Genomic DNA, 25743 nt, shown 5'->3' on the forward strand with positions numbered 1-25743 from the left:
GGTCAGTCCCATGGTGAGGGGGTGGGGGTGGAGGACTAAATAACTCTTTCTCCACTTGAGTCCTCAGCAGGCTGCTCGCCGAAGGAGGAGTCAGTCATTAAAGTTATTAAATTCTGGGAATACAAAGAAAGGCAAGAAGGATTTTTCTCTATAAGCTCACACTCTAATAGGGTTATCAGAGCAAGATTTTGCTTTTGGCCTGCTGACCCCCTCCCCCCCCAAGAAATTCTGGGCTTTCTCTTCCCTTCCACACTCACTTTGTTGCAGGCCTAGGGGCTTTGGGGGAGGGTAGGAAAGGAAGATTGGAGGTTAAAGGGACTCTAAAGGTCTTACAAATTTGAACACTTCCTCATTTTGGCTTGGTACATAGGAAGTGGTCAGTAAAAATTTCTTGGTCAACTTTCTAGAGTCTTAAAATTCTGTGTCTGAGATCTCATCCTATTATCAATCTAAGGTTCTAAAACACTAAGATTCCATTCAATTCAACAAACATCAAGTGCCTACTAGGCATTTGTGATCATTCACAACTACATGAAGGGCTCAAACACTTCCATCCCTATCAGTCCTGACCCCTGGGCACACAGCTCAAAAGCCCCCTCTATATAATTTCATTTAAAGCCATCCTTATAACTTCGGGACCAAACTGTTAAGGAACCTCTCTGAACTCTCCAGCTTGTAGAGAGTTCCGCTAAGCAACTCCCACTAACACACTCTTCGAGAACCCCAGGGTAACTGCATGTCATGATGAGTCATCAGCAGGAGACTGGAGTGAAAATCTCCAAACTCCAATAACCTTGTAACCTTGAAGAAGCCACTTGATCGCTCATTGACTTAAGTTTCTTCATTTGAAAAATGGGTTAGACTGGATGACTTCCTTATAGCTGTAAATTTATGATAGGTAGATTTATACAAAATAAAAAATAAAGCAGTTCCTTTCTACCTTTAAGGAGCTTACTTACATTCTTCTATGTGATATATATGTGTGTGTGTGTGTGTGTGTGTGTGTGTGTGTGTGTGTGTAAGAATTACAAGGTAGAGTGTATAGTGAAATAAATGGAAATATGAAGGAAGATATGAATAAACAGAATACTTTCAGCTGGGGGGGAGTGCTGAGGTTATGGAAGCCTTTTTGGAAGAGCTGAGCCATGGTCACGGTCAGTTGAATGTATAAGTTTAAAATTCCATGTTGCCTTAAGAGTTTCTAATTCTAGGAGCCTATGACTTAAAAAGTCTATTCTAACTGAATACGATTCTGACTTGGGGACTGAGAATCAGATTTAGAGGCCATCTCGTCCAATCCCGACACCCTAAGGGAGGGAAATGATTTGCACCGAGAAGTGTAAGTGACAGAGACAGGATCTGGCTCCCGATTCAGTGTTGGTGACACCCTCACAGTAAGATCAGAGACCTAGAGTTGGACCTCACCCAGAACTTTGGCCTTTTCTATTGCGTTTATCAAGCAATGTTGTAGATTACGGTTATCTCCCTAGTAAACATTACTGTTTACCTCCGTTATGGAAGAGACCGGTGTGTTATTTAAACTTGATGTTTCTCCCAACAATTCCCGGGGCATCCTTGGGCCTAAATAAAAGTTTAGCGAATGAATGAAAGTGGGCAAGCTCCCCCTGGCGGCGGTTACCTCGGAGCTACACCACATTCGGCCGGCCCGCCTTCCTTCAAAGGCTCGCCATCTCTAGGGCACGCCCCCGAGCTCCCGCGTGCCCCCCTCTCCCCTCCCCACAGTACATTGCTCTTCAAAAGGCTTAGGAGCTCCGTAGCGTCCTCAGTCCTTCTGCCAGGATCCTATGCCCTCCCTGGGCCTCAGGTCGAGTCCAGGCCTACTAAAGTTTCCTAGCCTTTTTTCCTGGTCTTCTCCCAGGTTCGGCCTCAGGCCCCGCCTGTGCACGCGCCTGGAAAGGCCCCACCCTCCGCGGCTCATGCCCCACCCTCTTTTCCTCAGGCCCGCCCCCTCCCCCTCCCCATCAAAGAGCCTTCCCCCACCCCCTCCACCCTCGCGCAGACTCCTTATCTTCCCAAGTCCACTCTCCGTCTCCAGGCTTGCGCAGGCGCGCTTGCTCACGCCCCCCAGCCCAAACCCCGCCCCCGGCCCGGGGCTCGTGCTGCAGTCCCCCCACCCCCTTCTCCTTACTCCCCTCGGTCCCTGCTCGGGGCCCCGCCCGCCCTGGCCCGGAGGAGAGGGAGGGAGGGAGGCGGCGACGGTCTGCGGATGGCGGCGGCTGGGGCGGTGCCGGGGCGATGAGCACGAGGGGCCCCGGGCCCTGGGCGGCGCGGCCGGAGCGGGCCCGGGCGGGGCCATGGGCCAGGTGCTGCCTGTCTTCGCCCACTGCAGTGAGTCCCCCCAGTCCCTGGGGTAGGGGTGCCACTCGAGAAGGGAGGGGATTCCCGGGGTTGATGGGGTAAGGACAAAGAAAGAATTCCCTCCCGGCCGCCAATTAATGCAGCTTTCCCTGGGCCTCAGTTTCCCCCCTTGGTCAAATGAAAGGGTTAGACTCGGTGATCTCTAAGCGCCTTCCAGTTTTAAACAGAACGGACTTTCTAGAGCCAGGTCCCTGCCCCGATAGAACGGAAAGGGACCGAGAGAGACCCGGCAAGACCCGGAGCTGTCCCTAAGCCCTGGTGCTGATCCTAGGAAAAGGCCTAGGATGAATGGGGGAGGGGAAGACTGCCATTCCCCGCCCCATCCCTCCCCCTTCTCCCTTTCCCAAGACTCCCTGAGACAAATCCCGGGCCACCGCCTCTAAGGGGCAGTCTCGTCCACCCACACCTCTCCAGCTTTAGACAAGTGCTCGAAAGCGCGCGCGCGCGCGCGCGCGCGCACACACACACACACACACACACACACACACACACCGCCTCCAATACCCCCATCTTTCATGTTAGATTTGGGATTAATTTTTCTAGGCTAGAGCAGTGTCAGCTGCTTCTCACTCCCTACCGCCGACCCTTGCCCCCCATTTGCCGGTACAGACGCATCACAGGAACTGGGTTCTAGCCCTGAATCGGTCTTTTCTTATAGTGCAACCTTGGGCAAACTTCTATATTGGCTTCTGTTTTGTCTATAAAATTAGAGAGGATCAGATGGTACCCGAAGTCCTTCACTGGCCTGACATTCTGCTTTCTAGGGCCACTTCTGGCACTAAGAAACTGGAAGGCTACGATGCTAATGTTCTCAAAGTTTAAAATCCTAGGAGTCTAAGTTTCTACACTCCCGCAATTCTAAGAATCGAAAATACCAAGATTCAAAGCATCCAAGACTCTGAACTTGGTGATTCTAAGTGTTTGAGATTTCTGGGCTGTGTGTCTAAGGCTGTAATTCTTTCTTAGAAGAAGCACCATCCACTGCCTCCTCCACCCCTGACTCCACAGATGGTGAGTAGACTGCTTCCATTTCCCTTATGACAGGGACATTTGGGGATGCTAAATGGGAGGGGGAGAGGGCAAAGAGTTCCCAGGAGGGATGAAGGCACGGGAAGTCGGCAACTCATGGCAAGCCCATTCTTTTTCTTTCTTTCTTTCTTTCTTTCTTTCTTTCTTTCTTTCTTTCTTTCTTTCTTTCTTTCTTTCTTTCTTTCTTTCTTTCTTTCTTTCTTTCTTTCTTTCTTTCTTCCTTCCTTCCTTCCTCCTTCCTTCCTTCCTTCCTTCCTTCCTTCCTTCCTTCCTTCCTTCCTTCCTTCCTTCCTTCCTTTCTTTTTTATTATAGCTTTTTATTTACAAGATATCTGCATGGTTAATTTTACAGCATTGACAATTGCCAAACCTTTTGTTCCAACTTTTCCCCTCCTTCCCCTCACCCCCTCCCCCAAATGGCAGGTTGACCGATACATGTTAAATATGTTAGAGTATAAGTTAAATACAATATATGTATACATGTCCAATGTATTTTGCTGTACAAAAACAATCAGACTTTGAAATAGTGTACCATTAGCCTGTGAAGGAAATCAAAAATGCAGGCGGACAAAAGTATAGGGACTGGGAATTCTATGTAATGGTTCATAGTCATCTCCCAGAGTTCTTTTGCTGGGTGTAGCTGGTTCGATTCATTCCTGCTCCATTGGAACTGATTTGGTTCATCTCATTGTTGAAGATAAGCCCATTCTTTCTAAGATGAAATGAGGAAGTACTGCTGGGATGGGAGAAAATAAGGTCATGGTCATTTAGTGCAGGTGGGGAGAAGACAGATCAGGAGCTGCTGAGGGAAAACCCCAACTCTGGTAGTAACCTGTTTTGACCTTGGGGAAGGAAACAGCCTCAGTTGCTCATGTGTAAAAATGAAGAAGTGGGAATAGGTGATTTGTAAGTTCCATTTTATATCTAAAATCTTATGGATATGGGAGCATCTTCGACTTTGGAGAGGAACCTGACATTTGGGTATGGTGAGTGACTGATGCTAAGGAGAAAGCAGTTCAGAGGCTGTGTCCTTTCAGGTGGCAACGAGGATTCGGATTTCCGGGAGCTGCACACTGCCCGGGAGTTCTCGGAGGACGAGGAGGAGGAGACGACGTCGCAGGACTGGGGGACCCCCAGAGAGCTGACCTTCTCCTACATCGCCTTCGAAGCCGGGGGCAGCCGCAGGGACTCTGTCCATCGCCGGCCTCGGCCCTCCGGCCGCTCCGAGCCCCGGGAACCAGGCCCACCCGGTCTGGGAGACAGCTTGGAGAGCATCCCCAGCCTGAGCCAGTCTCCGGAACCTGGACGGCGGGCTGCCCAGGAAGGTCCTCCTCAGGCCGAACTTCGGCTCCGCTTGGACCAGCTGGCCTGGGAGTCGGGGCTGGCGACATCAGAGGACTCGACTAGCAGTCCCTCGGAGGAGGAGGAGGACAAGGATCAGGAGGAGGAGGACAGACCTGAGCCCAGACTGGCTGGGGAAGGTACGCCAGAAGGGCAAGGTTGAGGAGGTTCAAGCTTTCCTGAAGGTGGGTTGGAGTCTGAGAGAGGGGCAGAGACGTGGATTCTTAGAAACTATCAGAATCTTGGAGAAGAGAGGAACCGAATGTGGGAAGGGAAGGGTCCCTAGCGCCGAGATATCTTGGTGGAGGGGAAGAGGGGAGATGTACCCTTAAGGGGAAGTTCATCCACTCATTTCCCTCTTTTTTGCCTAGAAGACTTAGAAGTGCCATTCCCCACAGCTGAGCCCTCGCTGCCTGAGGTCTGTTGGCCACATCTCAACCCACAGCCAGAAACTCCGACCCTCCAGACCCACACACCTTCCCCGCCTCTTTCTCTGAGATCTCGGGACTCTAACTCTTGGCGGGAAGAGGAAGATCAGGAAGAGGAGGGGGAGGTATGGGGAACAGCTGAGCGAGAACCAATCACCGGGCAGTGTCTGGAAAGCTTGGACCAATCAGGGATCACTCTAGAAATTCAGGTCCTAGGTAAGTATATGCCTTTCTGACCTGGATGGTCCTGGGGAAGTGGGATTTAGAGATCTTGCCTGCCTGGAAGAAACCAATGAGCAAAGAGTAACAGGGAAGAGTACAAAGGCTGAGCTAGATAGTGAGCTAAACACCAGTATTTATTCAGGGAGTCAGGAAATAGTGTGGACATGATAGCATGGAATCACTCAAGGAACACTCTGAAGATGAACCGCAGGCTGGATATACGAGAGGGGAAATCCAGTCTTGCTTAAGGATAGAAGGGAGGACGAAATTCCAGGGATGGACTTCCATTGGCTTTTCTGTAGATCATCAGCTCTTTTCATCCTGCCCCTGTGTCCCCCAACTTCTACTCCGTTTCCCCTCCTCTTTCCCCCTTTTCCATTCCCACTATCTTCCAACTTTCACAGTTTTCTCCCTCTTCCCTCCTTGTGCCCTCTTCCTTCTTTACCTCCACTTCCCATTCAATCGTTCAGTCAGTCAACAGCATTAGTTTAATCTTTATTGTGTCCCAGGAATTAGACTAAGAGCTGGAATACATAGAAAGGAAAAAAAGTGACATATATATATATATATATATATATATATATATATATAGAGAGAGAGAGAGAGAGAGAGAGAGAGAGAGAGAGAGAGAGACAGACAGACAGAGACAGAGACAGAGACAGAGACAGCGAGACAGAGACAGAAGGTGGAAATAACTTTAGAGAGAAAGGCAATAACAGGATGGGAAGAAACCAGGAAAGGACTCCTGTAGGGAAAAACAAATTGAGTCTTTTCTTTTCTTTTTTTTTTTTTTTTGTAATCAGGGTTAAGTGATTTGCTCAGGGTCACAGATCAGTAAAGTCTGAGGTTGGATTTGAACTCAGGTCTTCCTAATTGCAGGATTTATGTATGTTCTATCCACTACACCATCTAGCTATCCCTTGAACTGAAACTTTTTTTTTTGAGGTAATTAAGATTAAATGATTTGCTCAGGGTCACTGGTCTGTGACCCTGAAGTTGAATTTGAACTCAGGCCCTCCTGATTTCAGGACTAGTACTTTAACCATTGCACCATCTAGCTGTCTCTTGACAGGTCTTAAAGGAAGCCTGGGAAGAGGTGAAGGTCACAGGACAGAACCTTTCAGGCATTGAAAAGGCATCGAGTCTAGAAATGGAGATAGTAGGTTAATGTCATATCCAGAATATATGAAGGGAAGAACGCTATAAGAAGACCGGAGAGGTGGGAAGGGAGGGCAGGTGGCGAAGGGCTTTAAATGCTGCCCAGAGGAATTGATATTTGATTGAGGAGGCAAGAGGGAGTTGATTGCGAGTTGATTCCCCTCGGTTTTGGGGAAGGCGCTTTGACAGCTGCGTGGAGGATAGTAGCCTGGAGTGGGGAAAGTGAGGTCAGTGGGGGGGGGGTTGAAGTCAGGCTGTCCAGGTTGAAGGTGGTGAGCGCCTGAACCTAGATGGCTGCTGGCTGGATGTCCAGGTGACGTAGAGGAGAGATGACATAGAGGAGGGTAGGGATGGTGAGAAGAGACAACAAAATGGACCTGGGGGGAGCGAGAGCGGAGTCAGGGTGATACTGAGGTTGCTGTAATTTCCTCCTTCCCTCCTTCCCCCCCTGCCCCATTTGTCCTCTTGCCTATCCTCTCCCACGGGGACCGCTACTCGTTAATTATAAATACTCCCTGTCCTCTTCTAAAATAACCCAACTTTCACTGGTCTATTGGCAAGTTCCAAGCAATCCCATCCTCCCTTTATCCTCCTACCAAGTTTGTTGGTCTTTTCTCCACTAGGGGACGCTAGAGAAACAAGCTTGGGATGGTTTGCTATCCAGGCCCGTCTCCTCCCCTTGCTACTGTATTACATTACGTAGCCCTTTGTCGTTGCCATTGGTTGGCGGTAGATCCTGCCCCCCTCTGCCTTCCCCTGATCTCGTTTTTTGTCGTTGTTCCTTTTTTTAAGAGTACCACCTTTAGCTCGTTATAAATAGACCTTGTCCTCTTCTCCCCTTTCCCCCCAACTCTCCTACTCTTTCCTTCCTTCCCCGCCAGAGGGCTCCAGAGCACCATTGGCGAAATAGGATCAAATCCCGCCTCTCCCTGTTCTTTTTATCTCCTGATTGGGTGATCCAAAGCGTCCCTATTGGCTGATCATAAATAGACCACACCCGTTTCGTATCTCTAGCCCGTCATCCCCTGACTGGCCATAATTAGGATCTATCCATCCTGCCATTTCTCGTTCCTTTTATTTCCTACCTTCTCTCCTCAATTTGAGGCTCTGCTTCAGGCTTCTCCCCCCAAACCTTCCTTTTTCTGGCAGCCCTTCCCCGGGCCAGCTCCATTGGCTAAACGTAGCGAAGCCACGCCCCCTTTGTGCCTTTCTCCGCCTTCACTAGAGCCCTCACTGCCCTGTTTTTCTCTCCCCCCCACCCCACCACTGGCGGTCTCTTTTTATTTCCTAAATAGTCCCGCCTTCCAAGTTTTTATCCCTCTTCCCATTTCATTGGCTCGCTCTGAGATCTTGAATCGTCCCCACTGGCTGATTTAAAGAAGATTCCCCGCCTCCTTGAGTAACTTCACCCCCTTGCCTTCTATGGGCTCCTCTTGCCACTCTCCTCCCACCTAAGGGATCCTGGAGCTCGATTGACAAGACCCTGCCCCCCGGGGGGCTGTCTCACCCTTGGCTTTTTCCTGGTCTCCACTAGGGGGCTCCCGGGCGCAGCTATTGGTCGATTTCAGAGAGCCCCGCCCCCTGCCTTGCCCCCTCCCTCGCTCCCTCCCTTTCTCCTCCGACCCCTCCCCCCTTGTTTCTTGGAGCTCCATACCCCTCGGACCGCTGCTGCTCCGCCCTGACCCCCGGCCGCCGAGATGGGAGGCAGCAAAGGTGGGGATGGGTGGGGGAATGGAGGGGAGCATGATCTGCTGTGTGAGCTTGGATGGGCCCTCGCCCCTCTCTGTACCTCAGTTTCTCCATAGGAAAACTCCTCCCCAAAGGAGGGGAGGGGTCAGGCTCTGGTCCCTCAAAGCCCCATTGCCCTGTGGGCCGTAAGGTGGAGGGGGGGTCCACTAATCCCCTGGGGAGAGCCCTAAGAAGAGGCTGGAAAGAGGGGGGAATCTCTTCTCAAGCTCCTCACCGGGGCCCTTTGGATCAGGGGGTTCCCGGGCCCCTCTCCCTTCTCCGAGAGGCTCCATTCGCTGCCAGTGTGACAGATGGGGCTGTCACTCAGCGAGGAGGGAGGTCGGACAGCTGCGGGAATCAGACACCAGCTCCCCTCTACCGCTCCCCAGAGTCCAGCCTAAACTTAGTCCCCACCTCTGGCGACCCAGCCTCTCTCCCCACCCCACCCCACCCCACCCCCACTGTCCTCCCCTCACACCAGCCACGGGATCTAACTGACTTGGAGGCTACTCTCCCCTCCCCCACGCCATGTCTGATCCTGGCTCAGTTTCCCCTGTTTCCTCATCCGCCAGATTTGGGCAAATTGGCCGTGCATGGTGTGGAAAGTCCTTCCCGGTTCTGACATTTTGTGTTCCGTGACCCCTTTCAGCTCTGACGATCTGTTCCAAGCTCCCTTCTAGTTCTGACATTCTATATCCTAAGACCTCTTCCAACTCGGCAGTTCTCTGTTCTGAGGTCTCTCTCTCCCCTGCTTCTCCATGTCTTGTGTTCTAAGGGTCTTTTCGGCTCCAAAACTGTCTGTTCTGGGTTCTAAGGTTCTACCGTTCCCTCTTCTGCGTCAGCTTTGGGAGCTCTGGGTCTGAGGAGGGAAGCAAGACTGTGGCGAGGGCGCTTGTTTGTGGGCGAGGTCCTATCGTGGTGAAATAAGTGGGTTCTCGGGGGGGGGTTCCCCAAGGGCTGAGGAGAAATCACATCCCTAGAACAGAGAGCAAGTAATCTAAGGCTGGAGTGGGGGGCAGAAGGACGGCTGTGCTCGTGCCCACAAGGGGCCGGGGCTTGGGAAGGAGCGCTGGGGAAGAGCCAGGACCGTAGGATACTCTATCTGTGACTTGGGGAAAAGGGTGCTCTCGTCAGAATTTGATCCTCTCTGAGACATTAAGTCGGAGGGCCCGGTCTTGGGACTGAATGGTAAAGAGTCAGGGAGACGTGTGGAAGGTCAGGAGGCCTGGGCCGGGAGTCAGGAGAGCTAGATTCCAGGCCTCCGGGTGACCTTCGTCCCGGGGCCTTAGTTTCTTTGTTGGTAAAATGAAAATTGAGAGGGACCTCTCTGTGTTCAGGATTCCTTTTAGTTCTGTCCTTGGTGGTCTGTAACAGCCCCTAACTTCCAGATTGTCGTGAGGACCAAACGAGGTTTCGTTTCTAAACCGCTTTATAAGCCTTGAAATGCTTTCTCAGTGTTAGCTGTGATGGCTGTAACTTCCCCCCTCCTTTTCCGCTTACTAAGTAAGTCATTTTTGGTCATTCTAGTCAGTGGCTACAAGATGGATCCTAAGCGGGTCAGCTCCTTCCCCGGGCCTCAGTTTACCCACCAGGGGGTTGTAGATAAGGTGGGACCATACTATCTGAACCCTCCCAGATGCGATGTTCTTTGATCCTGTGTCACGTGGGGTCTGGGGACGGCTGGGGGGCGGGAGTCGGAGAGGGCTGGGCCCCGGGGGGTCCTCTCTGAGCCCCCTCTCGCCCCCTGTCTCCACAGTGGCAGAGCTCCTGTACTGGCGGGACACGCGGACGTCAGGGGTGGTCTTCACGGGCATCATGGTCTCCCTGCTCTGCCTCCTCCACTTCAGCATTGTCTCCGTGGCCTCGCACATAGCCCTGGCCGTGCTGGCCGTCACCATCTCTCTCAGGGTTTACCACAAGGCACTGCAGGCTGTGCACCGCGGTGATGGGGCCAACCCCTTCCAGTAAGATACCCTTCGGCCTTGACCTTGACCCCCTGCCAACCCCTGAACCCGAACCCGATCCCGCCCCCGACTCCATCCCGCCCCACCCTCTAGCCCCGAGCGAGAGGAACCACTAGAGAGTCAGGGGACCAGCCATAGATCTGGGATCGGACTTTTGGCATGCCTTGGAGCAAGTCCCCTTCTCCTCCTGAGGTTCTCCAGCCCTAAAGCCAGGAGCTCTGACTTGACGTATTTCTCCCCTCCCCCAGCTCTTAGGGCTTATGTGTCACCCCCTTACTCTCCTCTCCCTCCTTTAGGGCGGGCGTGGAGTGAGTGGGAAGCATCTTTAGGGGGCGCAGCTCCTCTTGGTGTGGTGCTGCTCTTAGCCACCAGGGGGCGCGGCAGAGCAGGTCCGCTTCTGGGGATACTACTCTGCGGTTCCGCTGAGCACCGCCAGGTGGCGCTGCATGCGGGGCTATTGGCATCCCAGGCATTTGGTACCACCAGGGAATAGAAGTGGGTCAAAGATCTTTACGAGGGGCTCTTGTCCTGTAAGTTCCACTTTAGGCCATCAGAGGGCGCTGCGGAGCCAGGACATCTCCCCCACTTTGCCCCTTCAACCTTCTTGTTTCCCCCTCCCCATCCCCACTCCTCCATCCAGGGCCTACCTGGATGTGGACCTGAGCCTGAGCCGGGAGCAGATAGCTCATTACACCGAGCAGATCACAACTCATGTGTTTTCTGGGGTGACGCTCATGAGACACCTGTTCTTGGTGGAGGACCTGGTTGATTCCCTCAAGGTAACGGGGTTTCTGACAATCCCATCCCTTCCAGAAACAGCCCTCCCAGAAGTCTCAGAAATGGCCTTCTCAGAGGCCCCAGAAATGGTGCTCCCAGAGGCCCCAGAAACGGTCCTCCCAGGGGCCCCAGAAATGGTCCTCCCAGGGGCCCCAGAAACAGCCCTCCCAGGGGCCCCAGAAATGGTCCTCCCAGGGGCCCCAGAAACGGCCCTCCCAGGGGCCCCAGAAACAGCCCTCCCAGGGGCCCCAGAAACAGCCCTCCCAGGGGCCCCAGAAACGGCTCTCCCAGGGGCCCCAGAAACGGTCCTCCTACAGACCCCAGAAACGGTCCTCCCAGAGGCCCCAGAAATGGTGCTCCCAGAGGCCCCAGAAATAGCCCTCCCAGAAGTCCCAGAAATGGCCCTCCCAAGGGCCCCAGAAATGCTCCTCCCACAGATCCCAGAAACGGCCCTCCCAGAAGCCCCAGAAACAGCCCTCTCACAGCTCCCAGAAACATGCATGGAAAGCCTGCATATAGACACCATTGCCAGCAGCATCCTTTGCTTAGGGAAAAGTACAGCTTATATACTGCTGGATAAGAGGGGACCTTACAGCTGGTTGAGGGGGGGAGGAGAGGAAATCACAGATTTTTAGAGAAATGAGAGCGGAAACTCAAAGCTTGGGACTGGAGACGGCATCACAACGGAAAAGGGTCTGGGGGCGAGAGCTGGTTTCTAAGGCAAACTCACCAATTTGGAAGGAACAGCCCCCCCCCCCCCACTTTGCCTGTGAATGTATAGGAGATAGGGAAAAATTGTTGTGGGCCCAGCTGGGCGAAGTTCCCGGCATTGGGAAGCACGTGGCCTTCAGGGCACCTCGGCACAACCGAGGGCGCGAGACAGAGAGCGTGGGCCGTGATGGACGGGAGAAATGAACAGGTTCCTGCCCCGGCCGCCCCAGCAGCACCAGGGAAGCTCGCAGCTCCCCACCCCCACCTCCCCCCCAAGGACCCTGCTAACCTGGGCTGTCTCTCACAGTTCGCTCTCCTCTTCTACATCCTGACCTTCGTGGGAGCCGTTTTCAATGGAATGACTCTTCTTATCTTGGGTGAGCTGAGGGGGAGGGCCCATGGGTGGGTGGGGGGAGGGAACTAAGCCAGTTTTCCAGCTATTTACTCCGGCCTCTGTCTTTCCAGGTGTGATAAGTGCATTTACCTTCCCTTTGCTGTACCGGCAACACCAGGTGAGAAGGGACTCGGACTCCCACCTACATCTCTATCCCCGCCCCGGGGTTTTAGGCAGACCAAACAGGCGGGGCCAGCCGGCTCCATTCAGGCAGGTGGATGGCCCGGTGCCCGAGGGACTCTCATCCCAGCCAACCAGAGACCCTGTGGCAGGTTGCTCCTCACCCCCTCCCCAGGTTTAGCAAATGGCACTTAAAAGGCCAAGCAGCAATATTTGTTGCTGACAGAACGGCCCTTTGGAAGAACGTCCCATGTCTCACCAGCACCTGTTTGTCCTAAATCCATACCCTGGCCAGAGACAACCAAGTCAGCTGACCTTTGGGCTAAACTGAGGGACACCAACTGGGCCAAGTCACACAACAGCCACCTTCTTCCCACCCCGCTTGCTCCCGCTTTCGTAGGCTTACAGGCCCTTGGAGTGGGAGGGAACCGGGAGGTCATGGTGTTTAGGGCCGGAAAGAAATCTGGAGGTCATCCAGGTACTGGCCTTTCAGTTTACAGATAAGGAAACTGAGGCCCAGGAAGGGTAAGGGCCGTGCCCCATGCAGGTAGCAAATAGAACCGGTAATCTAGGCCTGATGCTTCCACTCCAAGTTTGGGACTGCAAAGTCGTCCGTTACTACACTCCGTGACAGACACAGTCTGGGCCGCCACGGACCTCCCCCCGGCTAAGCCCCTTTGGGCCCCAAACTGTATAGTGACTATAGCCCCACCCTCCACACACACACACACACACACACACACACACGGACACAGATACACAGACACACACACATATACACCCCTACACAGACACACACACACACACGGACACAGACACACACATACACACACACGGACACAGATACACAGACACACACACATAAACACCCCTACACAGACACAGACAGACACACACACGGACACACAGACAGACATACACATAGACACACAGACATAGACACATACATAGACACATACCTATACACAGACACACACATATACACACCCCTCCACACGCACAAGCACAGACACACAAACACACCCACAAACACACACACACAGACACACCTACACAGACACACAGCACGAGACAAACATCACCGCGTTCAGCCAGGCTGCCGTCCCACTCCCCCAAACGCCCTTTGTCTCCTCCCCCAGAACCTGGAGCCACGTCATCCTCCTTCCATCACTCAGGCGGCTAATAAACACCTAGGGAGGTCTAAGGGCGGGCTAAGGCTGGGGACAGGAAGAAAGGCCCAAACAAGGCCCCGTCCTCACGGTTCTCACGGCCTGATGGGAGGGAACATGCAAAGAACTCTGGTTCTGTCATTTCAGCCACGTCTGACTCTCTGCGCTCCCGTTCGGTTTTCTGGCAGAGATCATGGAAGGGTTGGTCATTTCCTTCTCCAGCTCATTTTATAGATGAGGAAACTGAGGCAAAGTGAAGTGACTTGCGCAGGGTCACACAGCTAGGAGGTGTCTGAGGCTGGATCGGAACTCAGTACTTGCTGATTCCGGTGTTCTATGCGCTGCCCCACCCAGTTGCCCCCAAATCATGGTACAAACAAAAGCTATTCAGGATAAATGAGAGCTAAGGACCAGAGGGAGGGCGCTGGGCTGAGGCCTGAGCAAGGCTTCCAGGGCGGTGCGATTCTGGGGGGGCCTTGCAGAGTCAGGGAGGGAGAGCTCCGGAGGGGCCCCAGAGGAGCTGTCCCTTCGGCAGGGGGCGGCTCGGCGTTGGAGGAACGAGGAGGAAGCCGACGGCGCCGGGACACGGGATGTGTGTGTCTGGCTAATGCAGGGGGGGGAGCCTTTTTCTGCCAGGGGCCACTTGGGGATTTATAACATCATTCGAGGCCCGTACAAAGTTATCGGCTTACGGAACTCGAGCAGGGGGAGGTCGCTTTCGGCTGCCCGAGGGAACGGTTTCACGGGCCTTCGAGGGCGGACGTGTTCCATCTCTGGTCTATTGGAGATCGAAGGGCTGGGAAATGACCAGGGCGTGCCGGGCTTTGAGAGCCAGGGTGTTTTATGGAGGAAGGGGTAGATCCATGATGCTCTTCCAAAGCCATGGGCTCCCGTCCTTTCGTCCATTCCCATCATTCGGCAAAGGGACAACGAGTCTTAGAGAGTCGAACATCCCCCTTCCCAAGGTCCCAGGTAGAAGAGCGCTGGACAGCGTGGGGCTCGGAGTCGGGAAGATCTGGATTTAAATCCAACTCCAGTCACTTCAGGGTGACCCTAAACAAGTCCAATAACCGCTGCTTGACTCGGTTTCCCCCACTGTAAAATGGGGCTAATTTTAGCACCTCCCTCCAGGGCAGTGTGAGGATGAAACGAGACAACACTGACAAGGTGTCTGTGCCCGGGACAGGAGGCGTTCTCGGAGATAAACCTTGTGCTTTCCATCCTCTAGAGCTGGTACTAGGCAGAATTCGAACTCGGGCCTGGCGACCACAAATCCCGCGTTCTTTCCCCTTCCCTGACCAGCTCGCTACGAGAGACATTTAGCAGGACCCTACCAGCAGGTGGAGAAGCGCGGGCCCCGGGGTGGTGACAGAGGGCGGCTCTCCTTGCCCGGAGCTTGCCCTCTCTGAGGGAGGAAGGCGGCAGGTAGGAGCTGTGCAGCAGGAGCCCATAGAGGGCCACTAGGTGGCGCCAGCGCGCGCAGACCATCCTCGGAGGCGGGAAGATGAAATCTGGCCTCCCGAGCTTCCCGGCCCGGGGAGCCTGAGCAGGTCTTGCCTCGGTTTCCCCGTCAGTGAAATGAGCTGGAGAAGGAACTGGCAGCCCCCCAGTGTCTCTGCCCCAAAACCCCCAGGGGTCATAAAGAGCGGGACTGACTGAATCACAAAGTGAGGCGAGAGGTTGGAGCAGAGCGGTCTCCCCATGGGGCGGAGAGGGGATTTCAGGCCTCCCCCCCCCAGAGGAGAGAGCTGGGCCAGGAAGCACGAGTGGAGATCCAGGCCCTTCCAGGTGGTGGGGAGTAGTGTGAGCAAAGGCACGGAGGTGGGAAACACAGGCTGAGACTGGGAGTGGCGCAGACCTGGGAGGGACCTCGGGGGTCACGGGGGCGCAGACCGAGACCTGGGAGGGACCTCGGGGGTCCCGGGGGCGCAGACCGAGACCTGGGAGGGACCTCGGGGGTCACGGGGGCACAGACTGTGACCTGGGAGGGACCTCGGGGGTCACGGGGGCGCACACTGAGACCTGGGAGGGACCTCGGGGGTCCTGGGGACGCACACTGAGACCTGGGAGGGACCTCGGGGGTCACGGGGGCACAGACCGAGACCTGGGAGGGACCTCGGGGGTCATGGGGGCGCAGACCGGGACCTGGGAGGGACCTCGGGGGTCACGGGGGCACAGACTGAGACCTGGGAGGGACTTCGGGGGTCATAGGGGCGCAGACTGAAACCTGGGAGGGACTTCGGGGGTCCCGGGGGCACAGACTGAGACCTGGGAGGGACTTCGGGGGTCACGGGGGCACAGACTGAGACCTGGGAGGGACCTCGGGGGTCACGGGGGCACAGACTGTGACCTGGGAGGGACCTCGGGGGTCACGGGGGCGCACACTGAGACCTGGGAGGGACCTCGGGGGTCCTGGGGACGCACACTGAGACCTGGGAGGGACCTCGGGGGTCCCGGGGGCACAGACTGAGACCTGGGAGGGACCTCGGGGGTCACGGGGGCACAGACTGTGACCTGGGAGGGACCTCGGGGGTCACGGGGGCACAGACCGAGACCTGGGAGGGACCTCGGGGGTCATGGGGGCGCAGACCGAGACCTGGGAGGGACCTGGGAGGGACCTCGGGGGTCACGGGGGCACAGACTGAGACCTGGGAGGGACTTCGGGGGTCATAGGGGCGCAGACTGAAACCTGGGAGGGACTTCGGGGGTCACGGGGGCGCAGACCGAGACCTGGGAGGCACCTCGGGGGTCACGGGGGCACAGACTGAGACCTGGGAGGGACCTCGGGGGTCACGGGGGCACAGACTGTGACCTGGGAGGGACCTCGGGGGTCACGGGGGCGCAGACTGAGACCTGGGAGGGACCTCGGGGGTCCCGGGGGCACACACTGAGACCTGGGAGGGACCTCGGGGGTCCCGGGGGCACAGACTGAGACCTGGGAGGGACCTCGGGGGTCACGGGGGCACAGACTGTGACCTGGGAGGGACCTCGGGGGTCACGGGGGCACAGACTGTGACCTGGGAGGGACCTCGGGGGTCCCGGGGGCACAGACTGTGACCTGGGAGGGACCTCGGGGGTCCTGGGGACGCACACTGAGACCTGGGAGGGACCTCGGGGGTCCCGGGGGCACAGACTGAGACCTGGGAGGGACCTCGGGGGTCACGGGGGCACAGACTGTGACCTGGGAGGGACCTCGGGGGTCACGGGGGCACAGACTGTGACCTGGGAGGGACCTCGGGGGTCCCGGGGGCACAGACTGTGACCTGGGAGGGACCTCAGGGGTCCCGGGGGCGCACACTGAGACCTGGGAGGGACCTCGGGGGTCACGGGGGCGCAGACCGAGACCTGGGAGGGACCTCGGGGGTCCCGGGGGCGCACACTGAGACCTGGGAGGGACTTCGGGGGTCCCGGGGGCACACACTGAGACCTGGGAGGGACTTCGGGGGTCCCGGGGGCGCACACTGAGACCTGGGAGGGACCTCGGGGGTCCCGGGGGCACAGACTGTGACCTGGGAGGGACCTCGGGGGTCCCGGGGGCACAGACTGTGACCTGGGAGGGACCTCGGGGGTCCTGGGGACGCACACTGAGACCTGGGAGGGACCTCGGGGGTCCCGGGGGCACAGACTGAGACCTGGGAGGGACCTCGGGGGTCACGGGGGCACAGACTGTGACCTGGGAGGGACCTCGGGGGTCACGGGGGCACAGACTGTGACCTGGAGGGACCTCGGGGGTCCCGGGGGCACAGACTGTGACCTGGGAGGGACCTCAGGGGTCCCGGGGGCACACACTGAGACCTGGGAGGGACCTCGGGGGTCACGGGGGCGCAGACCGAGACCTGGGAGGGACCTCGGGGGTCCCGGGGGCGCACACTGAGACCTGGGAGGACTTCGGGGGTCCCGGGGGCGCACACTGAGACCTGGGAGGGACTTCGGGGGTCCCGGGGGCGCACACTGAGACCTGGGAGGGACCTCGGGGGTCCCGGGGGCGCAGACCGAGACCTGGGAGGCACCTCGGGGGTCACGGGGGCACAGACCGAGACCTGGGAGGGACCTCGGGGGTCATGGGGGCGCAGACCGAGACCTGGGAGGGACCTGGGAGGGACCTCGGGGGTCACGGGGGCACAGACTGAGACCTGGGAGGGACTTCGGGGGTCATAGGGGCGCAGACTGAAACCTGGGAGGGACTTCGGGGGTCCCGGGGGCACAGACTGAGACCTGGGAGGGACTTCGGGGGTCACGGGGGCACAGACTGAGACCTGGGAGGGACTTCGGGGGTCACGGGGGCACAGACTGAGACCTGGGAGGGACCTCGGGGGTCACGGGGGCGCAGACCGGGACCTGGGAGGGACCTCGGGGGTCACGGGGGCGCACACTGAGACCTGGGAGGGACCTCGGGGGTCCTGGGGACGCACACTGAGACCTGGGAGGGACCTCGGGGGTCACGGGGGCACAGACTGAGACCTGGGAGGGACTTCGGGGGTCACGGGGGCGCAGACTGAAACCTGGGAGGGACTTCGGGGGTCCCGGGGGCACAGACTGAGACCTGGGAGGGACTTCGGGGGTCACGGGGGCACAGACTGAGACCTGGGAGGGACTTCGGGGGTCACGGGGGCACAGACTGAGACCTGGGAGGGACCTCAGGGGTCACGGGGGCACAGACTGTGACCTGGGAGGGACCTCGGGGGTCACGGGGGCGCACACTGAGACCTGGGAGGGACCTCGGGGGTCCTGGGGACGCACACTGAGACCTGGGAGGGACCTCGGGGGTCCCGGGGGCACAGACTGAGACCTGGGAGGGACCTCGGGGGTCACGGGGGCACAGACTGTGACCTGGGAGGGACCTCGGGGGTCCCGGGGGCACAGACTGAGACCTGGGAGGGACCTCAGGGGTCCCGGGGGCACAGACTGTGACCTGGGAGGGACCTCAGGGGTCCCGGGGGCGCACACTGAGACCTGGGAGGGACCTCGGGGGTCACGGGGGCACAGACTGTGACCTGGAGGGACCTCAGGGGTCCCGGGGGCGCACACTGAGACCTGGGAGGGACTTCGGGGGTCCCGGGGGCGCACACTGAGACCTGGGAGGGACTTCGGGGGTCCCGGGGGCGCACACTGAGACCTGGGAGGGACTTCGGGGGTCACGGGGGCACAGACTGAGACCTGGGAGGGACCTCAGGGGTCACGGGGGCGCAGACTGAGACCTGGGAGGGACCTCAGGGGTCCTGGGGGCGCACACTGAGACCTGGGAGGGACTTCGGGGGTCCTGGGGGCGCACACTGAGACCTGGGAGGGACCTCGGGGGTCACGGGGGCGCAGACCGAGACCTGGGAGGGACCTCAGGGGTCCTGGGGGCGCACACTGAGACCTGGGAGGGACTTCGGGGGTCACGGGGGCGCAGACCGAGACCTGGGAGGGACCTCAGGGGTCCCAGGGGCGCACACTGAGACCTGGGAGGGACCTGGGAGGACTTATTTAACAGATGAGGGGAGGCCGGGGGGGATGAGACCCAGGCTCACACAGCTGGCTCAACGCTGGCTTCAGAATCGAGCCCAGCGCCCCTGCGGCCCAAGCCGGCCCTTTCCTCGCTCTCACTCGCTCTCACTCGATAGCGGGGACCAGAGACAGGACAGCGTGGCGGGGCTGGGAGTGCGGAGGGAGGGCCTGCCTGGCAGGGAAGTGCCGGGAGGCCCGGGGAGTGAGCCGGTCCCACCTCTGCCTTAGGGACGCTTACCCTGTTTGTGTGAGAGGTGGCCGAGGATTCAGTTAGGAAGCCCGGGGTGTTAAAGCCGACGTGGCCTTCAAGAACAAAGAAACGGCGCCGGCTGAGCCGGTGGGGGCAAAGCAGCAGTGCCTACTGGCTGCCGACTCCTTTCTTCAGCCTCGGTCACTGTCCCACGAGCCCAGAGCTGCACGCCGGCTTCTGTCCCTCACTCACCTCCCGCCCAGGGACAACTGACTTCCGGCACCTCTCTATCCGCCCCTCCCCTGTTCCATCCCCCCCCAACACAGCCGGGGCCGGGGGCGTACATCCGCTCCCCCAGAGGTTACGTCCCCGACCAGAACCCAGGCCCAGAGCTCTGTGGGTGATCGAGAACCGCGGCTCTGGGTTCCTTCGGGAAGCAGGAGCACCCGGCTCTTCCCCCAGGCCTTCCGTGAGCGCCACGAGCCTCCCTGGGGTAAGAGGGAAGTTCTCTTCCCGCTCCTAAAATAGCCCCTTCTCTGCCCCCTCAGGCCCAGATCGACCAGTACGTCGGGCTGGTGAACAATCAGCTGAGTTACATCAAGGCTAAGTGAGTATCGCCGTGCTCTGGGAAGGGCAGTGAGGCCTTTGGGTTGGACTCACGACCCGGTCCCCGGTTCCTCCCCCATCCTCCCCCCCCCTTCCCCGAGAACTAATGGCCGCCTCCCGCTTCCCCGCCGCAAGTCTGACCATGGCCACTGCGCGGCAGACGGAGAAGCGCCCGGTCCCGGTCCGAGCCCCGGCTGGGAAACGACTCGCAGCTGCTGCCGGGGGCTCCCCGGTGACCTTGAGGCGCGTCCCTCTCCTCAGCTGTGTAATGAGGGGATTGGAGTCACCAAGCTCTGAGATCTCACGGCCCCTGCCTGTCTGGGTTCTAAAGTCCCCTAGCTCAGATGGTTTCTGGTTAGTTCTGATAGTCTGTGTTCTGACAGCCCTCCCAGCTCTGACATCCCCTGTTCTAGATTTGTCTTAGCTCTGATGTTCCCTGTTCTAAGGGTCCTCCCAGCTGATATTCTCTGTTCTAGATTTGTCTTAGCTCTGATGTTCCCTGTTTTAAGAGTCCTCCCAACCCTGAAATTCCATGTTCTAAGGGTCCTCCTAACCCTGACATTCTCTGTTCTAAGGGTCCTCCTAACCCTGACATTCTCTGTTCTAAGGTCCTTCCCAGTTCTGATATTCCATGTTCTGAGGGTCCTCCCAGCTCTAATATTCTCTGTTCTAAGGGCCCTCCCAGCTCTGACATCCCCTGTTCTAAGGGTCCTCCTAACCCTGACATTCTCTGTTCTAAGGTCCTTGCCAGCCCTGATATTCCACGTTCCCAGCTCTTATATTCTCTGTTCTAAGGGGCCCTCCCAGCTGACATTCCCTGTTCTAAGCCCTCCCAAGCCTGACGTTCCTGCTCTAACTGCCCAGCTCTGATATTCTCTGGTTTAAGGGCCTTCCCAGCTCCGACACCTTATCATTCTGCCCTAGCTAAAGCCAGCAGTGATTCTGTGTACGTGTAGCTTATATTATCGTTGTCTCCCCACTGTTTGTGCAGGATTTATTCAAAGATCCCAGGGACCGGGGCCTCTGCAAGTTCCAAAGCCAAAGCCGAATGAGCCCCTCTTCCGGCCGGCCCGGGACCCGCCTGCCCACAGCCCCCGGTGCCCCTCCCGATGACCCTGCCTGCCCCCCTCCCTGCCAGCCTCCCCAGTCCTGCTCACACACACACACACTCTCACACACCTTCCGGTTCTGGCGAACCAGCCAGGGCCTCTTCATGCTCAAATACCCAGCCCCCCTCCCCGCTCCGTGCCGCCCTCGCCCTCCACGGCCTTCAGGATGACCTGGGAGCACCTGGGAGTTCGCTGACGGCCCGGGTGCTCAGAAAGGCCAGAGACTTGTACGCTGCAGCCGGGACAGCCATCCCCTGGTTCCAGGAGCTCAGCCCCTCTCTCCCTTCTCGCCTCCCCCCGGGGTGTTGGGGCAGGGGGGGCCTCCCTGTCTGCCGCCCTGTCCCCGCCCCCGGGGCATTATGGGGTTGAGGAAAGAACCGAGCTTGGGTTTACACTTTAATAAAAACTTGTGGAAAACTAGACTCGACTCGTTCTCTGAGCGGTCGACAAACATTGATCCAAGTCTCCTCCTCCCCCTTCCTGCTGAGCCAGTAACCAGAGAGCTCTCTGACAGAGGCAGCATGATACAAAGGAGAAAAGGGGAGGGGGAGGCGGCGGACAGAGCAGAAAGGCCCGGCCTCGGGCCTCCGAGGGGCTGGGTTCGGCTTCTGCTCTCCTAGTACCTTGTATGTCTGGTCAAGGCTCCATCACTGCCGGTTCCCTCGCCCGGAGAACGAGGGCGTCTCTGAAGTACCTTCCAGCTCTGTGGTGTGGGTTTGACCCCCTAGTCCAAGCAACTCACTCCCTATATCTAGGTCTCAGTTTTCTAATCTGTAAAATGGGGTAATAACACTGACAACACTCCCAAAGCTGCTTCTAGAAATGGGCAGGACCATGGAGAGCACTGGGTGGGAGAACTGCTTCTGGAAGCCCGGATCCTTGCCTTGCTGATCCCAGTGTGAGCTCCGAGTGGTGGGGGACCAGCCCCCCCCCCCACCACCACGAAGGGGTCAGAGCAGGTGATTTTAAAGGCCCTTCCCCTTCCCAGATGCATCACTCTAGAACGCCGTCCAGGCCCCAGGAGTCAGTCCCTGAGCGTTTAGCTTGCCGTGTCAGGCTCTGTGCGGCTGGGACCAGGGTGAACGATCACCTCCAGTTCTGACGGCCTGACATCCAGGGCCAGGCCGGACTCCTGGAGGCCCCGTCCCCCACCCGGGGGAGCATCCAGTCAGCCACGGTGGGACTCCGCAGCTGGGGAGCCGCTCCACGAGGAAGGGCCAGGCTGAAAGGGCTCCAAGTTATTCAGTCCCCGTTTGCCTCAGTCTCCCCACTGTCAACTCATAATGGCGTCGTTTTGTTCCTGCCAGAGGCTCTGTGCAAGCATGTCCTTCTCTCCCCGATTTCCAGAGAAATGGGTACAGCTCAATGATCCACGAGCTTGAGAAGTGTGAAGGTCATTTCTTCATGTCCATATACTCGCTGGTCTTTTTAATCTATGCTGTTTTAGGCACATTTCTGAGAAAGGGAGGTTGGGGGGGGGGAGGGGGCTGTCAAGTCTGAAAGGTGATGATGAAGCCCTGGGCTTGCGTTCCAACGGACAGGAAAATAAAGTGGCTCTCCGGAAAAGGAGTTATCCAAGGTCTTAGTCGGGAGCAGAGCCAGCAGGGCAAGGCAGGGAGCCAGAGCGTGTTCTTGAGCAGGAGAGAGGCCACATTGAGGTGGGATGGAGGGACTGAAGTCTCCGGACCAGGGACGGGGAAAGCGACAGTCCCACCTAAGGCCACAAGGTGTCGCCCAAACACCAGCGTTTTCCCCCAGAACGAGAAGGGGGCGGGGACAAGCGAAGGCGGCGCGGACTCGGACAGCGAGCCGATGTGTCAAGCCCTAACCCTCTCGGCTCTGGGAACCATCCGGAGAGCGGGCCCCGATTGTGCGGGGGGCGGATGTGCTATTTAATTACCCAGATCTGCTGCCGCGGCTTACAATGCACGCTCTGCCACTGACCCACGGCGTGACCTTTCCTCAGTTTCCCCGCCTGTAAAACGAGGTGGGGTGAGCCAGCTGAGCTCCCAAGAGGGGTGTCCAATATCCCAGCCTGGGCCGGAGGAGGTGGAGGAAGGAACCCCGGGAACCCCGAGGGTCGCCGGAGCTGGGGGGAGGAGCAACCCCTCGCCCCCACCCCGAGGGCCGCAGTCCGGAGCGGGAGCCGGACGGAGCTCTCCGAGGCCCAAAACGGTGTGGCGGGGAAGTCTCTCCCAGAATGCTCTGCGCCATGCAAATGAAGGGCGTCTCGTTAGCGTTCGTTGTCGTTCATAGCATCTCGGGAAATAAAGGGAAAAATTAAGAGAAAAATAAAGATTTTGGAAGTCATTGTATTTTAACTCAATTTTAAGCTAAATTATCTCTATTTAGAATAAAAAAACTTTCGCGCCCTATTTGTAAAATGATTGTTATTACTAGCTTTATATACCTTTGAAGAGGACCGTGTTTCCTGCCCGGATGACCCTCAGTGGTCTGGGGTGCAGGCTTCAAACCTGTAGCTGTCTAGCGACAGAGTGGTTCAATTCCACCTTTCGGGCGTGCGGCCTACGACTGTGTCTTTTCCCGGCCCCTTTCTTCTTCACCCCACGCGCACCACTCTCCCCTTCATCTTCCCCGCGCGACAGAGACTTCCTTACCCTTCCCACACTGACTGCGGGGCGAGCTCGCTCAAGCCCCTGGCCCTTCCTGGCCCTCAGTTTCTCTATTTGTCAAAGGATGGACTCAACACGTCCCGGTCCCTGAGAGGCTCCCCCCGCCCAAGGCCGGCCCGGAACTGTCTGGAGGTTTCAGTCTGAGAGACTGCAATGGCTCCAGGAGACGGCCCAGTAACACCAAGGATCCGGATCCCAACCGGCGGGTCCCGGATCACGCCGCCCCCAGGTTTAGAAATTCTGTACGTTGTAGCTTGTTCTCGGAGATGGGCGCTATCTCCCCCCCCCCCCCCCCATTTTACAGACGGGGACAGGAAACATGAAAGTAACTGACAAGGCCTCCGGCTCCTTTCCAGTTTCACAGCGAGGACTCTGGGACTCAAGTCAGAGTTTTCAGCACTTAAACGTGCTTCTGAGACTGGGGACTTCCCGGCAGGGGGGGGGGGGGGGGTGCCCTCACTTGCTCCCCCTGCAGGGAGAGTGCACCCGCAGAGACCCAGAAGTAGCTGGTGGCCTGGCCTTGGTAAGTGACAGGGCCCACAAGCCGTCCAGCCTCAGTCTCCCCGAGGATACAATGATCAGAGGGAAATCAAGGAGCCTCCTCTGCCAGCTAGCCTGCCTCCGGGTAGTGGAAGGATTTACAAAACGGAGACCTTTTCCCTCCGCGCTAGGAAATAGTCCGGTCACAAGCCTCGGCTCTAGTCCTTCCTTTGGCAACTGGTCCGGGCCAGGAAGTCATCCCCTGGCGTCTACCTCTGCCCTGCCCTCTAGAACATCGGCAGGTCTGGCCCCGGGCCTGCCCTCGTCCCCCGGGACCTGCCCTCGTCCCCCGGGCCTGCCCTCGTCCCCCCCCCCCCCCCGGGCCTGCCCTCGTCCCCCCGGGACCTGTCCTTGTCCCCCCGGGCCTGCCCTCGTCCCCCCGGGCCTGCCCTCGTCCCCCCGGGACCTGCCCTCGTCCCCCCGGGCCTGCCCTCGTTCCCCCCCCCCCCCCCCCGGGTCTGCCCTCGTCCCCCCGGGCCTGCCCTCGTTCCCCTCCCCCCCCCCCCCCCGGGCCTGCCCTCGTCCCCCCTGGGACCTGCCCTTGTCCCCCTCCCCCCACCTGCCCTCGTCCCCCCGGGCCTGCCCTCGTCCCCGGCCTCCGTTATGGGCAGAACTCTGAGCCTGACACAAAGCGTGCTCCCAAGGGGACCAGTCCGCGGGACGGGCAGACAGTGGTTATCTACTTTAGCCCGGCTCAGTGTGATTGATCCCATCCCACAGCGGGAAGTTCTGGGCCAGAACCTGAAACAAGGCACTGAGCGGGAGGCAGCGGACCATGGTTCAATCTGGTTTAGCGCTGATTTAATCCTACAACAAACGATGGTTCCCAGGGATAGAAGGTCGGGTTCCCGCTCAGTGGGGGCGCCTAAGCCGGGAGCCTCGGCCAGGGGTCGTCGGGGAGATCCAGGAGCAGACAAGGCAGGCGGGAGCTCAAGCTCTCGGAACCGGGAGGCAGACGGGCCTCCAGAAAAACCAACGCGGCCCCAGTGAAGGAGAGAGGGCTCGGAAGGGGACAGTAAAGGGTTTGGACTTTAACCCCTGGCTGCACTTGTGGTGATCCCAGAACTGAAAGGAAGGCTGCCCCGAGACCCGAGGGAACCGAAACAGAGCATTACACCCCACCCTCCCCCAGTCACCCGAGCCCAGCCAGAAAGTCCTCCGAGCCCCCAGCCCCACGCTGGGAAGCCCCTGCCCAGGCCCCCTGCCCCAGAGAGGAGGACGGAGGGGACAAAGATGACCGCGTGCGAGGAGTGGGTTTTTGTAAAGCATTTTATTGGGTGGGTTGAAACACTTGAGGCAGATCCTGGGGATTGAAGGGAGAGGGAGCGCTCAGCCCAACACCGACCAGCCCAGCCCCAGCCCCTTCCCGGGGTCAGGTACAAAATACAAAAATCACAAATACAGCATCGGGCGTGGGGGGGAGGGGAGGGGCTGGCGGGGAGGAAACCGATAAACTGTGGTTGGCGGGAGCTCCTCCTCACACTCACACTCACACACACACTCACAGGCCCTGCAGGGGGAAGGGACAAATTAGTCACCGAGTTTGGTCACAGGAGAAAGGAGAGACAGACAAACGGACAGGCAGGAAATTAGGAACAGACCGAGAGACAGGCAGGCAGCATGAAGGGAAGAGACCCGGGGAGGGACAGATCGGTGCAGGAGCACGGAGAAGGGGACGGAGACCAGAGAGACAGAGAGAGACAGAGACACAGAGACACAGAGACACAGAGAGACAGAGACAGAGACACAGAGACA

At 58.0% G+C, this 25743-nt stretch overlaps 1 protein-coding gene, 1 long non-coding RNA gene and 1 other non-coding gene across 6 annotated transcripts; 2 read left to right on the forward strand and 1 right to left on the reverse strand.

Moving 5' to 3' along the window:
* Positions 1 to 2300: 2300 nt before the first annotated feature.
* Positions 2301 to 21235, forward strand: RTN2 (reticulon 2). Of its 4 annotated transcripts, none has more exons than XM_051989382.1 (10): positions 2301 to 2349; positions 3346 to 3390; positions 4446 to 4889; positions 5121 to 5393; positions 10042 to 10249; positions 10890 to 11028; positions 12045 to 12114; positions 12203 to 12249; positions 19649 to 19707; positions 20698 to 21235. In XM_051989382.1, exons 1-10 carry the CDS (start codon positions 2316 to 2318, stop codon positions 20756 to 20758), a joined length of 1380 nt encoding a protein of 459 aa, XP_051845342.1. In that variant the 5' UTR covers positions 2301 to 2315; the 3' UTR covers positions 20759 to 21235. The 4 variants fall into 4 exon arrangements, with proteins under 4 accessions (XP_051845342.1, XP_051845343.1, XP_051845344.1 ...); XM_051989383.1 differs by having other exon boundaries at positions 5124 to 5393; XM_051989384.1 differs by having other exon boundaries at positions 3349 to 3390.
* On the reverse strand, positions 6169 to 8054 carry LOC127556313 (uncharacterized). The gene is made up of 2 exons (XR_007952412.1): positions 7643 to 8054; positions 6169 to 6934 (listed from the first exon to the last, which is right to left on the reverse strand). It is a non-coding gene; the product is annotated as an uncharacterized LOC127556313 (long non-coding RNA).
* A 2013-nt stretch (positions 21236 to 23248) lies between the features above and the next one.
* Positions 23249 to 23335, forward strand: TRNASTOP-UCA (transfer RNA opal suppressor (anticodon UCA)). The gene has a single exon. It is a non-coding gene; the product is annotated as a tRNA-Sec (tRNA).
* Positions 23336 to 25743: the final 2408 nt, after the last annotated feature.

This window comes from Antechinus flavipes, chromosome 3 (genome assembly GCF_016432865.1).
Source record: "Antechinus flavipes isolate AdamAnt ecotype Samford, QLD, Australia chromosome 3, AdamAnt_v2, whole genome shotgun sequence".
In the NCBI taxonomy this organism is placed as follows: Eukaryota; Metazoa; Chordata; class Mammalia; order Dasyuromorphia; family Dasyuridae; genus Antechinus; species Antechinus flavipes.